Source organism: Drosophila sulfurigaster, chromosome 2R (assembly GCF_023558435.1).
Source record: "Drosophila sulfurigaster albostrigata strain 15112-1811.04 chromosome 2R, ASM2355843v2, whole genome shotgun sequence".
In the NCBI taxonomy this organism is placed as follows: domain Eukaryota; kingdom Metazoa; phylum Arthropoda; class Insecta; order Diptera; family Drosophilidae; genus Drosophila; species Drosophila sulfurigaster.
The window spans coordinates 29,644,640-29,662,586 of record NC_084882.1 but is presented as its reverse complement, the minus strand read 5'-3'; the positions used below and the strand labels follow the sequence as shown (position 1 = coordinate 29,662,586).

At 40.3% G+C, this 17,947-nt stretch overlaps 1 protein-coding gene across 1 annotated transcript in view; it reads left to right on the top strand.

Annotated features, from left to right (window-relative positions):
* Positions 1-17,947, top strand: part of LOC133838529 (uncharacterized) — a 49,626-nt gene that overhangs the window by 5,468 nt on the left and 26,211 nt on the right. Inside the window, 8 exon segments of the mRNA XM_062269655.1 lie at positions 543-1,304; positions 1,815-2,444; positions 9,084-9,398; positions 9,470-10,395; positions 12,003-12,776; positions 13,613-13,852; positions 13,854-14,219; positions 14,316-14,499. Coding sequence (XP_062125639.1) covers positions 543-1,304; positions 1,815-2,444; positions 9,084-9,398; positions 9,470-10,395; positions 12,003-12,776; positions 13,613-13,852; positions 13,854-14,219; positions 14,316-14,499 — 4,197 coding nt within the window.

The window sequence follows — 17,947 nt, the reverse complement described above, 5'->3', positions numbered from 1 at the left end:
TTGGAACATGGCATTTTGTGATTGGTGGCGTATACGTAATAAAAGGACAAATAAGCAACAAACAAACATTCAGCACAGCAACGCAGCCAGCCTATGTTATAAGTATGTGTCTCTGTGTGTGTGTGTGTGCCACATCGCGTGGCGCCCCACAGTCTATAAATATAAGATGAAAACTTTTCAACGAGATAAATTTAATTGGCGGCAATTTGTTGCAAAAAGCATACGAAGGAAAAAGTTGCCAAGAACACGCCAAGAAATATGAACAGCAATTGGCCAAAGGTATTACCAATCTATAGCAATGTTGCTCTTCTTGTTGTTGTTGTTGTGTTTGCTGGTGAATTGAAATTGGCAACGCATGCTCCGCATGCTGCTGAAAGTTTGAAGTGCGTTTTTAATTTGTGGCAACAGCAGCGTCCATAACTTGCTTGCACACGCCGAACAAAAGGCATTAACTATAAGCTGTCTATACGATTATGTACTGTACTCTCGTCTCCATCTCCACATTTCTTAACACTTGCTTCAATTTCGCTTGCTTTTTTTAGAGATGCTGCTGACGGATCAACAAACGAGCTGCGTGCTTGGCGCTTTGGGTTTGCTGCGTCTCCTCTTGCCGCAGCTCATACGCGGCTATTCGTCTGATTACCAGGATGATGGCGACTCCTTGGCGGAGCCACAGCACCAACAACAGCAGCAGCAGCATCAGCAGCTGGCTGTAACGTCAGAGTGTCGACAAATTATTGAAATTTATGATTATTGTTTGCACCTGCTGAGCACGCAGCAGACAACGAATCACGCCATCATAAATGCGGCACTGGAGGTCATCAATGGCATACTTCAAGCATTGGATGCGAGTCCAATAACAATGCCAGCGAATGCCAGTGGTGGTGGTGGTGGTGGGGAGAGGGAAAGTCTTGGGCAAAGTTTGCGCCAACTGCTGTGCAATCAACAACTGGAGCACAATGAGTATTTGCGGCGAAGGAAATCATTAAAAAATCAAATATTCCAATTGAAAAATTACGAACTGGGGGCAAGTCAACAACATCAGCAGCAGCAACAGCAGGCGGCAGCAACTCCAGCTGCACGACAAATGCAAATGCAAAAGAATTCAAATGCCAAACTGCAACAGCAAAAGTGTCAGGACCAACAACAACAGTTGCAGCGTGGAGTAGGAGGAAGAGGAGGAGGACTACTACTACTACAAAGTGGCAGCAACTTGCTGCAAGTCGTGGGAATTAATGCCGTTGCTGATGATGCTGACACCGAGAAAGATGCTGCTGCTGCAGTGAGTTCCGCTGCTGATGAAGGTAAAGTAAATAATGCAGATCAACTCAAGCTGAGCGTGACTTGCATTTCCCTCTGTGTGAGTGTGTGTGTGTGTGTGTGGGAGGGGGTGTATGCGTGTGTGTGTGTGTTTGTGTGTGCAGTCATGTGGAAATGTGACATGAACACAGCACTGACAAGCAGACTGAGAGACAGACAGACAGTTGGACACGACAACAGATAGACCGCACCGAAATCAAGAAGAAAATTGAGCAATGCCACTGCCAAGCAAATGCTGCTTTCTGTCTGTCTGTCCAAACACACACACACACCAGCACACGCACACAGACAAAATGCGCATATGAAAATTATTAGTGCATGCTTTTAGGCGGCAGCGCTACTGAAATGAGGTCACTGCGAAATTTGCATTCGCCCGCCAGCGGAATGCTTCACAGATTCCAACTATTTACACACATTGTAAGGCTAACCCAATGCACATTCTCTCTTTCTCTTTTACTCTCTCTCTTGCTCGCTCGCTCACTCTCTGGTGGCAGGCAAAAAAGCAACGCGACGTAATATTAGAAATACTGCACGCAGCATTAGCGAATGTGTTGCAAGCAGCGCATCGGACGATGAAGAGGAGCAACAACAACAACAGCAACAGCAGCAGCAACATGATGACGATGATGCTGACGATGACATGGAGCTGCTGAGCGCCATTGCGGATGATGAGTACGATGGCTTTACAACGCTGTCGCAACTAAATGAAGCAACACAACAAAGCATGCCAGTAACAACAACAACAACAACAGGCACAACATCAGCAACAACTACAACGATTGATAAACTGATTGATGTCGCTGGTACAACTGGTTGCGAAAATGTTACGTCGTCGCCTAAACCTCAGGCCGTACAGCATCAGAGCTCGCTGCAGAATCTGCTTGCCAGCGATGACAGATCCCAGCATTTGAGTGACATCGACAATGAATCCTTCAACAGCATCGATTTCGATGCGGAAATAACAATTGCTGGCGTCAGGGAGCAACAACAGCAGCAGCAGCAGCAACAACAGCAACAACAGTCAACGACAACCGCAACAATGGAGTCGACAACTGATTCAATGCCAGATGAGACAACAACAATTGGCACATTCTTCAACAATTTGTTGTCGCATTCAAATGCAGGTAAGTTTGTTCATGTACCATAACAGCTTTATTTTCATTTTCGAAAATACTTTGTCGGCAAATACCACGCAAAACTAGTGATTAAAAAGGGAAGGTATTTGAATATGAATGAATTTTGAATATATATTTAGCAATATCGATATTGATAGCTGCAGCAGCGTTGTTCTTAAAAGAAATAAAATACTTAATAGAGTTGCGAAGTTTTTGAAATTTGATAATAAAACTATTTATGAAAGTAGTGACTTTGAACATTATTTCTGTTCTCTTATTATAAATAATTTTCGAACTATGTGAATACATAAATAAAAAAAATCTTTCCATAGTGTTTTTGACAAAATTCTTGTCGAGCTATCACAATATATTGCCCTAAAAAGTATGCTACAAAAAACTGAAAAAAAAACCTAGAATTGATTTTCCTTTTGTTTGAGATTAAAATAAAGTACATTTCAACATTTTTCTGTACTATAATTAATAGCTGATACTACTGTAAAGATTTATGCGTCATATTTCATAGTCATGCCGCATTTTACGTTTGCCCAGCTAGACAAATATTTCATTATTAAACTTCAAAATGCAGCAAGCGGGCGATTGAAAAGCTATTTTCATTTGATGTTATTGCGTTTCGCGGTCTGCCGTTGGCGCCAGGTTTTCGTTTTCGTTTTTTTTGTTTTCCATTTCACCACATTTATTTACAATATTTGGGCATGGCAATCAAATTATTTACATAATTGCAGCAGAGTGAGAATGAAGTAGAGCAAGCGAGAGAGAGAGAGAGAGAGAGTGCTGGGGCGGACATCACGCTGGCAACCAATTTTACATGTTGCCTTTTGCCAATTGCACTTGCAATTTAATGAAGCGTAATTGTTGTTGTTCGCCATGTTCGCCTAGTCCCAATGGAGTCAACACAACACAGCACAGCACAAACAACAACAGCTAAATTAAATTAGGCAATGCTTGCACAAGTTGCTGCTCTTTCACAACAGACAGAATAAAGGAGAGAGAGAGAGCAAGTCAAGTTGCATGCATCATTTGTCGCTTCATTGGTTGCGCGTCGCTTGCAACTTTTTGTTGCTCTTATGTCTCGTCTGTTCACATGACAACAACAGCAGCAGCAGCAGCAACAGCAGCAACAATAAAGAAAAGCAAAGTAAACGACATTGACAAATAAAATTTGCCGTTTGCCATTTGAAAATTCAATTCATTTTGATTGAGAAAAGCGCACGACATCGCTGTACAAACACACAAACAGTTGTTGATATTTGAATGCATTCATTTATTCACTAATGGCCACATCGAGGCATTCGAACTCGTTTCGTGCTCTCTCTCTTGAGTAGGCAGCAGCAGCTTTAGCCATGAACTGTAAAAAGCAGGCTGACAAAATGTCCTTCTGTCTTCTTACAGTGGGTTAATAAGCAAGTGGAAATGCGGTGAGCAAGCACTAATTAAGCGTAGTGTAAGGAGAAAGGGAAAAGCAGCCGAAAAAAAAGAAAAGTGCAAGCGCTGCTTAAACAACTATTTGACGTAAATGTTGGGCTTAAGTCCGTCGTTTGTATGCCGTCTCTGGCTCAGTCTCGCTGTCTGTCTCTCTGTCTGTCCGTGTGTGGGCTGCGGATTAAGCTTGAAGCATGGCAATGCATTTACCGCGAACAACACTCACTTCAGTCCGCTCCTCTCCTCCCCCTCCGCTTGGCGAATGCTGCTGCTACTTGGCCAAAGCATCAGACTGCAAGTTGGCAACAAAGTGGTTAAGACAAATGGGTTACGTGATAAAATGCGGTTACTCAAATTGCATGTATGCAAGCTTACATCTTCTCTCTGTCACTGTGTGTGTGTGCACTACGTGTGTGTGTGTTGGTGTGTGTGTGTGTGTGGGAGTGTGTGTTAGTTTATTTAGCATTGCCAGCCAGCCAAGCCAAGCCAGAATAGTGAGCTAGGCCAAAGGATCTGGCGTTCATTTAGCTGAAGTTGCTCTCGTTATTGCTCTCGCTGCTGTTGTTGCCGTTGCTGTTGTTTTTGTTACGCTTTTCTGCTTTTGGTTTTTGTTGTGCACTTATGCGCGCTATCAGCCTTTTTACGCTGCTTTCTGTCCCCTCCTCCCCTCCGTCTCACATGTTATTGTTACTATGTTTTTTTTTGTCTTTTCATATACATATGTATAAATATGTATGTATATCAGCTGCCGCCAATCTTCATCCGCAGCCAAACAGCATCAGGCAAAGCCCTGCAATTTGCATGCTCTCACTCTCGAATTAGACAACGTTGATTATATCAGTTTCTTTGCAGCAAGCAGTAACTATTTTAATATATTAGAAATATGAGAAATTATTGCAATATAGCAAATCGAAATTCAACGAACGGTTGGTAAATTTTATTATTGAATTGCTTACATATGCATTTTACTTTTTTAACATTCATTTTAGAATGAATTACATTAAATTACAACCATTAACTATTTGGGACTAATTAGCGCCATTTTTATAAAATAATAAATAGCTTAAATTTCTATATTGGATTGCTTTTAAAGGGTAATTTAGACTCTTTCAATAAGTCTCATAATATTTGTGGAAATTGAAATGTCAATTATATTTCGAAAAGTTAAATTAAATGAATGCTTCTCATTTTTTTTCTTACCGAATACTCAAAAATTACAAGGAATTATTTCCATTGAAACATGATGTTAATTTTCAACTACAAAAAATTTTCAGTTTATATTACTATAAAATTGTCAGATTATTCAATATATTCGGAATATGATCTTAACTTTTCTCTCAACATTTAATTTTTCAGTTTTATGGTCAATAATGCAAGGAACTATAGCCATTGGAATATGATCTTAACTTCCAACTAAACATTCTATTTATTTTTTGAGTTTCTAATCAAAACACATTATTAAATACTTAAAGAATACACAAAACATATTTTTTAAATATCTAGCTAATCGTTAGAGCATTTGGACTTTGTTCTGTGCTGAAATTTCGCAGTTTTCATAAACAATTTTTGGCTGGTTACTTTGCATATGCTGCCGTTGTGTGGGAAGTCGAGTAGCACAAGAGTGTGAGATGGCAGCGAGTTGCCTTTTAGCCTGGCTCTATATGAGTGTGTCCGTGTGTGTTTGTGTGTGTGTGTGTGTTTGTGTGTGTCACCCATAAAGTGCCAACCCCCATTTCCTTCACATTCCTCCAAAAACAGTTCCACATCTTGTTCTTGCGCGTTTTCCGTTCGTGACTGCCGCGTTTGCTACGCGGTCTACGTTATCCCCTTTTTTTCCCCACTTTTTTTTATTTATTTTTGCATTCGTTTTTTTTTTAAGAGTTTTTTCTTCTTTACTTTTTATATGCCACATACACATAGTTATGTATGTATATATGTTGTACGCCCGCTAGTTTTATTTGCTGCTCTTGCTGTTGTTGTTCTTATTTTTAACGTGATTTTAAATAACAAAACTGAGTAAAAGTTTTTTTTTTTTTTGAGTTGAGTTGTGGAATGAGGGGGAACTGCCGCTGTTTTATAACTGTTTCAATTTGTGTGCCACTCAACTGCAAGAGTCGCCCCCGAGCCATCTGCAAACTCTTTCCCCTTCCCTCTCTTTGAGTTCCCCAACTATTAAAGCATAAAATACAGCAAACAATCCAACATAATTACGTACATGATGCATTTGCCTTTTTCTCCCCCTCAAACTACGCGCAACTATTTCATATGGCACATAAAAAGTAACGCATAAAAAAAGGAAAAGAAAAAGAAAAAGGAAACCAAAGCCAAGCCATTTTGTTGTAACACACTTTTCGGTTAAATTTACAGACGCAATGAACACACTAATTTCATGTGCATTAAAACTTAACTATCAACTATCTTCACCAATTTGGTTTTGTGATGTAAGTAAAGTTAAGAGACAGGGCAGGGGAGAAAAGTTAAATCAACCTATAGCTATGCTTAACCGCTTCAAAGCAAATGCATTTTACGGCATCGCATAAGAGTGCTTAATGTGAAAGCATCTCATCTTTAATGTGCAACTGATTAGTTGCAATTTCTTAGAGCTTCAAGCTTTTACACAATTGAGTTGCTGCTTGCCACCGCAGCCGCTGCATTTAATTATCTTATTTAGCTTGGGGATTTGAGGTTGATGTTGAAGTAGGAAAATGAATTCATAATAAAGGAATTTAGTTAGATTTGTAATTATTGTAGAATCTTCTTATTCAAATAAACTGAATGTTGCTTAACTTTCATCTGCAGTTCATGTTGGTTTTGTTAAGTTTGGAAAGTCAAATAATTTAGTAAAGTATGGCTCAGTTCAAAGAGTGTCTTGGAAATTATCATAATCTTAGGCAAGTTATTGTAATGAAATTATTATAAGTATTATTATTATTGTACTATGAAATTATTATAAGTATTATTATTGTATTATACAGTAGTTATTGTATTGTATCATTGATTAAAAAAAGTTTGCTTTATTTGGAAAGGCAAACAATTTAGTAGAATTATCGCTCAGCAAAGAAAAAAGATTACTTTTCAAATGAATCTCGACTATTGAAACTATTATTATTATCAGATTGATATTTTATATAATTGGTTAACTCAATTGGTTAATGAGGAAAGAGAAACAGTTTTTTAGAATAACGGCTCAGTTCAAAAAGTGATGAAGTCGCCTATATCAAATTATTTTAGTCTTAACATTGTATTTTCATAACTTGAGACTCTAGCTTAAACATTGCTTAAATCAATATAAACCAGAAGTTTTACAATGCATTCTCAAATATTTATCTTTCTTCTTTTACAATATTCGAATGAATATTCATATATTTGTCTTATTTCCTTTTCATATGAATTTCATTTTCATATAATTCTAAATACATTTTCGTTTCCATATATAAATTATCTTTTCAACTCAATTAAAGCAATCAGGGCAATCAGTTCAGTCTCTTCAAATTAATTTTAGACATCTTATAATTTATTACTTAAACTTTGATTTGCAAAGAATATTCGAATATTTCTCTTACCTCCCTTAAGACCTACTACATGTTATCTAGTCATACCTAATACATATTCGAATCCATATATAGTTTAATTACCTTCTCAACTCAACAGAAGCAGTTCAGCCTTAGGCAGATTATTGCTGTGTTATAAATTAAAACTTCAACTTAATCATTGATTAAATCAATATTAATGTGAAGTTTTACATTTTTTTCAAAACATATTTGTTGTATTTTATGTTGTGTTCGTTTAGATGTTATCTGGTTCATTCTGTATACATATTCAATTCCATATATAAACTTTCACTACCTCCTCCGACTCTTCAACTGAAGCACGCTTGGCAATCCATATACTTAGAGTGCCAGCAATTTCTTCGCTTTCAATTCATCTTAAGTTCGAATTGTGCCAAGCGTTTGAACATCCTTTGCTGCTGCTGGCTGCTGACTGTTTTAGTATAAACAGCATAAACTGTTTACTGCTTCCCATTCCCACTTCCAACTATATCCGCTTCCGCTTGGCACCGTTGCTCTAATTTTTATAAAGCGTGCATGCGGCCGGAACATCCATTAGAAAACGACAACAACAACAAAAACAACAACTAGAAGAACAACATGAAAAACAAGAGTAGAAATTGCATCTTACAGATACGGCAGCTAAATAAAAACAATTTTTTAAGCCAACTTAAGTGCAGCTGCGGTCTGCGGCGCAACCCACTTCTTGCCTCCCCCTTTCCTACTTCCCCCCTTTTTGGCCTTGCCACACACAAGTTCGCATACATATCTATACACACACAAATGGTGTGTACTATAAAATTTGAGTTTTCAATTAATTTCCAATAGCAGTGGCCAATGCCAAAGGGGGATGTGAAGAATGTGCGGTACAGATTAGCAGTGAACATTAGATGGACTAGCAGATACCCTGCAATATATATATTTCTTTATTCACGCTTTTGTATTTCGTTGATTCTCATAATAATATTGTTATTTTACTAGTATAATGATTTTCAAATAATAAAATTACTTTATTTTCATTTCTATCTTTTTTTTTTATCATTTTCCTACACAATAATTTTAAAACATTTAACTACAAGCACCAACTTCTTTCATTTGTCTCTCTTTTCTTTTTTTTTCATTCCTGCACTTTTTTGTTTGTCATTTTCTTCCTCAGTTTTCTCTATCAATATTTTGCTCATTAATTGCCATGTTTATTGCTTTGCAATTGCATAATAGTTATGTCCCCGCATTTTGTGCAGTGTATAAACAGCAGCTTAACGGAATAGTTTAAGCGGTTTGTGACTAGCCAACTGAAAGTTTTCTGGGTATATCGTTTCATGTTTATTGCCGTCTCGTGTTTGGAAAGTTTACAACATTTCCCGTTTTGTTGCATTCTTAAAAGCCCCCAAAGACCAGCTCTCCTCTTCTCCCTCTCACAGTCGCGACAGACAAATGTGCCTGGTAATTGGCTGCAAGTTGAGCAACGCAGGGGAGGCATAAAGAAAGATGCGAAGACTGTTGGTGGAGGAGGTAAAGCTGGCAGCAAGGCAATCCACAATTAGCCAAGCTGGGCGTGGGCATTAGTGTCAGACAAAGTTATCGGGAGGTTGAAGTTGAAGTTTTGTGGACCTGCCTCTGCTAAAGTCCTCTCAACTGAATTGTCTTGGACTACTTGCAGCCTCGGAGTCGGTCAGTAAGCTCTTTCGTCAATCAAGTGGCCCGAAATCCACCAACACGCCTGCCAAGTCGGCGCCAACCACTGATAAATCGGATGCCGCATCGACGGCCTCCCTGACGCTCTCGCTCACATCCTCGCTGGCCAGCAGCAGTGTCCAGGAGCGTCATCCCTCGATAGCCGAAACGCCCACGCCCATCGAGGAGTCCGCTTCGGCGAGTGCCTCGTATACGGCATCCACGGCGCTGCTGATGGATGCACCAGCCGTAAAAGTGGAAGACGAAGTGGAGGAGCCGCAACTGCGACGCACACCAAATGGTAAGACTAGAGCTGAGTTCAATCTGCAACGGCAACAGCAACTAATTAGATTCTTTATCCTTTTTGTGCAGCTAATCCCTTTCTGGCCGAGAACTCGCCGCTGAAACAGACGATTTTGGCCCAAGCACTAATCAGCATTAAAATTGGCAGCATACTCGAGCAATCGCTGGTCTACTACACCGCTCGTCTGCTCGCCGCACGTTTTCTGCTCACAGGTCGAGCTGCTGGACTGCAGCCAGACAATGTTAGCCGGGTGTCCATCAAGAGTTTGTCACTGACAGTGATTGCCAGCTGTGTGCGCCTGGCACCGCGTGTGCTTCAACTGCCGCTGGAGATCAGCGAACTTGAGTTGCAGCTGCTGACGGAGACTGTGAGTGGCGACAGCACTCAAGCTTCGAGTCCGCAAAGTAGCAACAATTCGCAGCGCAGCGAGGAGCTTGGCCAGCTGGAGCGTGATTCGTTGAGCGGTTCATTGCTGCAGTCGTGTGATGATGTTGACAATCAGCTGCTGCTGCTTGACATTAAGGACGATCACTTTGGTCCCAGCACGGGTCCAGCTTACTTGCAACAAACGCCGCTGAGTCGCAGCGCTGATGCTGCGCTCTTGCAACAACAACTAGAGGCTAGACGATTGTCAAATACACACAAATCGAATACAAAACTCACGCGATCCGAAATCATTGGCAGCTCGTATCGCATCACGATTGCGGCCGAAGATGCCCCACCAACGGCGTTGCCTCCACGTCCACCCAAGCGCACCAAATCCCTGCGCAAACGTCCCTCCACGGAGGTGGCAAGTGTTGTGCCCACACCACCTGTAGCTGCTGGCGGCCAAGCTGTGTCGGATGTGCTGCTCTTTCACGCTCACTGTGATCCCATTTTGCGTGGCGGCGTGCAGCAAATTGTGGGCAGCTTTGTACTAGCAACGGGCGCCGGTCGCTGCCTGCAGTTGCAGCCACGTCTCAGCCTGCCGCATTTGCTGGCCATTTTGTTGAAGGTAAGTTGACCAGCGACGACAACAATAGTGTTGCATAGCTGCAGGCGTCGCTTTGATAACTCTCGTCTGTCCGTCCGTCTGTCTGTCGGTCTGTCTGTTTATCTGCCACGACTTAATGTGGCAAACGATGCGCTGCATGCATTTATCTATCTGTGTATGCTCGTATCTTTGCCTGTTATTTGCTCACTCACTTTCCTCCTACCTCCTCACACTTATGCATAACGCATACGCCGCGTTGTTTGCCCTTCTCTTTTTGCTTCTTTATTATTTGTTCTATTTTTTTTTTTGCTCTGTTTGTGTGTGTGTTATTTTGCATCTTTTTCCATGGCATTCTATAAATATGCGCCTCCACCTTTTCGCTGTACGTTTTTCTTTACTTCTTGCTTTCTTTTTTTATGTTAAACCAACAAGCTAACATATTTTAACACATGCAGGCGAGCACACACAACCCTCAAACACACACACACACTAAGAGTCGAACATACGGACACAGACACGTGTCCATATCAATGGCTGCTGCTGGCTTTTGAATATTTTCTAGCACTCTCAGTAGTTGTTGTTGTTGTTGCTGCTGCTGCTGCAGTTGCAAGCTTAGCTGGCGGCATTTTGTGTCGGGTTGTTTTTCATTTGAAAATAAGAAAGAAAATTCTTATCGCCTTCGCAATGTGCAAGTGCAAATGCCCCTAAAGGGAACAGCGCATCCGTTTGCCAATCCCTGCCGTCCTCCCCTCCCCTCTGTTCTCTATCACTCTCACTCCACCCACACTCTCGAACGCAGACAAATGTAGAATGTGCGCATAACTTGCACATTGATTTCTCTCTTGAGAATTGGTTAGGAACACATACTATATATAGAATGTGGCTTGCATTCGAATAGGGATTAGAGAGAGAGAGAGAGAGAGAGAGCGGGACAGAGAGCGAGAGAGGCGGTTTTCTTATTGAATTCAATAATTTAGTGGACGGCCGAAAATTTAAATTGCTTCTGGCCACCCAAAAGCGCAATTTGATTATGCAATGTTGTTATGCAACTGCAACGTGGCAAGCGGCAACTGCAATGTGGCAGCGGCAAACGGACGTGCCAGCTGGAAAATCACATTAGATGCCTGCCCCATATAATGGCTGCAAATCCGTCTCAATGGCACTTGCCATTGCTGTTGCCGCTGCTGCTGTTGCTGTTGCTGCTGTTGTATGCAGAGTGAGATCTTCCCTTGAGGGCCCCAAGGCAACTGTGATAACAATGGCCCTTTTGGCCATTGCTTCGGCCTGGAGTTTTCGGGGGTAAGGAAAAGCTTGTTAGGATTCGTTAAAAATGCAGACACACACACACACACCCACACACACACACATACAGGACATACACATGTATGATTGTGCAAAACTTTTTGCTTGTGCAAACAATAAAACACAAATTCGCTTAACAGCGCAAACTGAGCTTGGGCAACAAAAAAAGAAAAGGGTAAGAGAAAGAGTGAAGGGAGGCGAGGAACGTCTCGAGTTCTTTTACGTTCAAGTCTCTATTCTCGAGGCCATGCTACGAGCTTGTATAAAGAAATTTAGCCCAAAACTTTTGCCATTTTCTCTCATGTATGTTTTTTTGTATGTTGCAGGGCTTTGAGGACGAGATACACACAGTGGTCATACAAGCGTTGAATGCATTCGATAAGATATTTCCGCATGTGGTGTCCAAATATTTGACAGTGCCGCCATGTCATTATCATGCTCATCAGAAACGACAGCAGTTGCAGCAGCAGCAGTCGGAGTCGGAGTCGGAGTCAGAGCAGCAGCAGCAGCAGCCAAGTGGACAACAAAAGGGTCCTGGCCAGGGCCAAACATTTGGCCAACAAACTTTTACAAAGAATCTGGATAATGCCTTAAGCAGTCAGCAGCAGCTACAGCAACAGCAGCAGCAACAGCAGCATCAGGACCCAAAGCAGCAACAATGGCACTCTAACGATGACAACTTGAAAGCAGACGAGGCCAGGATATGTGCCAGGTCTTCAGCCACTGATAATGATGAGCTGCTCGTTGCTCTTTTGAATGATTTTCAATTGCAATCGAATCGCATGCAGCTGGCAGAGGACAACCAACAATTTAATGAGCCGGGTTCATGCTGCGTGTTTGCCATTTCACCGAAATTGCTCTTGAGCAAACTTCGACTGTGTCATTACAATAAATATTGGTTGGTCCAGAATAAATATGCTGAAGTTATATCCAATTTGAATTACGTACTCCTGCGCTCCTACTACGCAAATATCGACAGTGCCTTCGACAACGACAATGACAATGATGGAAATGTGGAGGATAAGCGTTTTGATGGCATGCCTAACGCCTGCCGCTGGAAGGAGGCTGCTTACAACAAGGACATTGTCTGCACTTATGAGGTAAGTTCAATTGAATCGGCTTATTACAACACAAACTGGAAAAAAGAGACCTCAAAAGAGAGAAAACTGAAAAACCACAAGCGCATTTTAGTTCAGGCCAACAAGCTGCTGCTGCTGCTTGGCTCGATTTGTTGGCTTGGCTTGTTTATTGTGCAGATTTTCAGCTTTATCCCCCCTCTATTTTCTGGCATCAAAAGCAATTGTAGTGTGTCCTCCCCCCTCCTTGTGTACTTGCTCCCCCCGTAAACGCGAGCAACATACACTTATTGAACTTTTGTGCACTGAAGTGTGGCTCTTTGTGCATCTGGAGACTGCCCCCGATCCGATTCGATCTGATTGACAGTTTGTTTTGCTTTCGGGTTTTTCAGCAGCACACACACACACACAGCCACACATAAGTATATAAACGTATATGTGTGTGTGTACTCGTATATTTGTTTATTTATTATTTTGACAAAGCCAAGCAATTTGCTAAATGGTAAAAGGGACGCACATACGTGTACAGAGACTTGAGAGTTAGCAAACAATTGTGAGAGTCTCTCTGTCTGTCTGTGGCAAGTGTGGCACACACACACACAGACACCCACACACGTACAGAAGAGGAAATGACACTTCTCTCTCAGAGCTTTTGATTGAAAACTGTTGTTGGCTAAGAAATTAAAATACTACTCGAATAAATTTATGAATACGACAATTTAATATACTTAGATCTTAGATCTTACCCCAACTTGCAGTAAATATGCCCGTAAAGCGAAATTTGTTGCAGCAGCAGCAACTTGGCTCACTTTCTGGGCTGTTGTTTTGTGATTTACAACGTTCGTTTCGATCTCCCGCAGGCTCAATTCCTGGACGAACTTCTGCAGCTGCTGGGCGATGATGATGCCCGTGTACGTGAACATGCCGCCTGCTGTCTGTGCCGCTTTATAATGCAAACGACGCGCCAACAGCAACAGCAGCAACAGCAACAGCAGCAGCAACAACATCAGCCAACAGCAACATCAACAGCAACAGCAGCAAAAGTAGAGGAAAGCAACTCAACTGAAACTCAACAAACTAATTTCAATTTGCTTTGGGATTTTTTTCGACTATCGCATATTTGGCAGCATGTCCGTGACGTTGCGTAATTTATTCCGGGCAAGCTCAACGATTGCTCCGCCAATGTCTGCGGATGCCATCGGCGGGCAAGGCATCACAACAGAAGGAGTAGGTGCAGCAGCAGCATCGGCAGCAGCAGCCGCTGCGGCGTCGGCCTACTTTGATGGCAGTTACAACGGCAACAACATCAGCAACAGCAACAACATCGATGGCAACGGCATCTCGTCGGATGGTCATGTTTTTGCCATTGGATTTCAACGTCAAATTGCGCAAGAGGAAAAAGTTTTGGCCAAAGTTTTGTATCGCATGACAAATAAATTGATGACGCTGAATGATAAAAATATGCAGGTAAATATTTGTATTGAACTACTACTGCTATGTATAAAACCTAACTAGCTGGCGTGCTCTAATAAATAAACAACATTTCACTCTCTTGCTTTGCAGTTTGGCATAATTTACGCGCTGCGGCTGCTGCTGAGACACTTCAATTTTGTGGACTATCAACAGGCGTGGACGGAATTCAATTTCATAGAAATTTGCATGAGCTACGCATACTACAACAGTGCAACAGCTGCGGATCTGAATTGTCAGAACGATTTGATTGATGTGATGGCCAAATTAATGGCAGGTAAGCAAGAAGTGTGCCACAGTCTTGGCCTCAACTACAACTACAACAAACTCCATTTATTATACCCGCTTCCCATAAAGTAGAACGGCATTATAGCTTTGTGGTTGCAGGAATTGTATGAAAGAGGTGTCATCTCAAAAAGTCGAAGTTATTTAAATATAATTTTTTTATGGCGAAAAATGCCTACTAATTGCTTTGGCTGACTACTACTACTGAGAATGTAGTACTATATCGATATACCAAACACAGCCTTCGGTATATTTTAGTATGTTTTCGATATATTAAGTTGGTTTATTTTAATAATAATACCGCAAATGTTGTACTCTATAATGTAGTACTATATCGATATTTCAAAAATATTCGGTATATTTAAGTACTTTTTGGTATATTAATTTTGTATATTTTAATAATAATATCGCAAATTTTTTTAACCCATAGTATAATTAGAATGAATTACTATATTGATATACCAAAAATAGACTTAGGTGTATTTTAATATTTATTCAGTATATTTATTTTGTATATTTAAAGAATAATTCTGAAAATGTTGTACTCTATTATGCAGCACTTCTTCGATATACAAAAAATATCCTTCAGTAAATTGTAGTATATTTTAGGTATATTGATTTGATATATTTTAAGAAAAATACCGCACTTTTTCTTTATTCCAAATAGGTAGCGGGTATCTCACAGTCGAGCACACTCGACTGTAGCTTGCTCACTTATTCCATATATGTTATGTACATAAGATATATAAACTATAGCTTGCAATTTGTATTGCACTGCCTGAAAATACTCTTGTGCGTTTGCCATTTGCGTGCCTCAGTGCGTTCTTGGTATTTATTGAATTGGTAATGGCTGCAAATGGAATGCCAACATTCCGCATTTTGGCTAATTCGATATACCAAAGTATTTCTGCTCATAGATAGCAGCTATAAAAAAAACTTTAAAATGTGCATTTAATTGTAACGTGTGTGCGTGTTGGCGCTCTGCCTATTAAATACCATAGAAACGTTCATATAAATCATTTTAATTAATTGTTTGTCATTAAATGGATTTGCATAAATATTTTTCTACTCTAGAGTAGGCGTGGCACATGCTCTTTTTTTCTCGGCGTTTTACCACTGCTTTGTTTCAATTGTAATTTTAATCAAGCAAAAACACAAATTAGCATAAATATTTTTAATTTTCTCTCTCGCAGCATAATAATTCAATTGTAGTCTACAATAGCCAGGCACAATAAAAAAAAAAAAACAACAACAGAGCAATAAAAAATGACTTAAATGTAAATAAGCAAGAGATTTGCTGTCACTCTTGTGACAGACTATGCAATACACTGCACAATGAAATGTTATATGTTTGTGGGATTTTACAGATTTTGTGGCATTTTAGCTATTCGACAATTTGTTAATAATAGATGATGCATCCCCTGTGGACGATGATGTGTGTTGAAAGCGTATAGATTTCAATTTGCATTTGCAATTTAAACCAAACTAAACACACAACTAAATTAAGCATGCGATGCATCAATTGTAAAACATTTAAGCATTTCACATATAACTTGGTTATGTAATTAAATAATTTTCAACAGCCTCATTAACAAACTGTGCCTGCATTGCAAACTGCAAAAAGCAACACAACGCAACAACAAAAAAAAAGACCAAAACAACAATGACAACAAACCGAATCGCGCGCTAATAAACATTTTAATTCAATTTACCAAATTGCATAACACAAAAAACCAAACTTCAACTCAATTTCATTATTGGCATTTACATGGCTACCTCCTACTTCTACAGCCACGCCCACATTTAGTTCGTTGTTATTTGTAGTTTATCGCTGTCATTGGCAGAGTTTGAGTTCAACATTTTTTAGAGGGTTTGGGTTAGGCAGCCGCATATGCATTTGGCATGCGCTAATGTAATCCACCATAATCAAAAAGTAATTAAATTATTAATAAACCATTAAATGTGAAATAGTTTTCGTGTCACGAGACCCCGCCACCTACGAATTTGTGTGGCGCCCCTCCTCCCCCCCCTTGGACGTGCTGCCCTTATCACCATAGGAATTTGCATTTGTGCATGAGCAAATAATTTAATTTTTAAGCCCTGAGCGCTTTCGCACCTCCAACTATGCCATGCCAAAAGCGCGCTGTCATGTAATATATAAATATTTATACATGAACACATGTGTGTGTGCAAGTGTGTGTGTTGGTGTGAGGGTGTATGGGTGTGCAAGTGTGTGTGTGCCTAGCTTATCCAAGCATCGATTTCAAACATAAAATCGGCAAATGTTTTAGAGCTTTTTGGGCGAAATATTCCTGTGATAAGTTTTGACAGTATGCAAATAACATTTTTGCATGCGCGACAAGCAACAACGATGGCGCATGTCGCATTGTTGACCGAGTTGCCAAAATTTAATAATTTAAAAATGGATTAATAAAACAAAAGATGAACAGCTGAATTTATGTTAGTTGTACTGCAATTTAATATCAAAGTTACTTCACAGTTTGCTCTTAATGGCTCTACTTTGCTTTCTTAACTTGAAGTTAATCAATTGACTCTTTGGAAGCCACGACAATTTAATGATATTCAGCTCTGATGGCTGTAAGCAGCTCGCGTGGCAATTTATAAATTGTAATGCGACGCATTATTACTGAATTAATGCACTTGTTTTTCAATGCCGGCCGTTGAGCTCATTTGGCCAGCGTTCGTTCGTTCAGAACACAGTGCGTATTGTATGTTTGCGGCCGTTGTGTTGCTCTGACTGATGGCCCAAGTGTATATCAAACTGACAACGGGCCGACTGGAGTATTGTGCGTGCGGATGTGTGTTTGTGCTGGCCGCATGGCATTAATAAAAATATTACGTATACGCACGGTGCAACTGAGAAGCAGCAGCATAATATGCATTTATTTATTGATCGAACGTTTGAGTTGAAGTAACGAACTCTTTATGCTCTTACCCATAACATATCAAGTTCTTTTTCGTCTCTTTTTTTGCATTTAAATCTTTCAACAGTAATTGTTTAATTTGAAAAGTCGCAAGAGGTTAAAAAGTGTGTGCTTGACTCATCGCTTGCAAGTTTCATCTCGCATCTGCCAGTTGCCGTTGCTCGTTAGAGCAGGTGAACAACCAGCGCTGTGTATTATGGAAAATGCGCCTACATAAATAAATATAAATTAGCATCGGAACTGTGGCGTCGTCTCATTATGTGCAATTTTCAATTAATTAGTAAATGTAATGCAAGCCCTTCTCCTCTCCCTTTTTTATCTTCTTCATTGGCTACGCATTGTCGTTTTGTTTACAGCAAAAGGGTTCGCTCTCTGTCTCCCTATCTCTCTCTCTCTGCCTCGAGGGGAGGTTGTATTCGAATGGCTCCCCGAACACTTAATATTTATAAATATTTATGCGAATACAATTTAATTTATTTGTAAAAAAAATGCGAG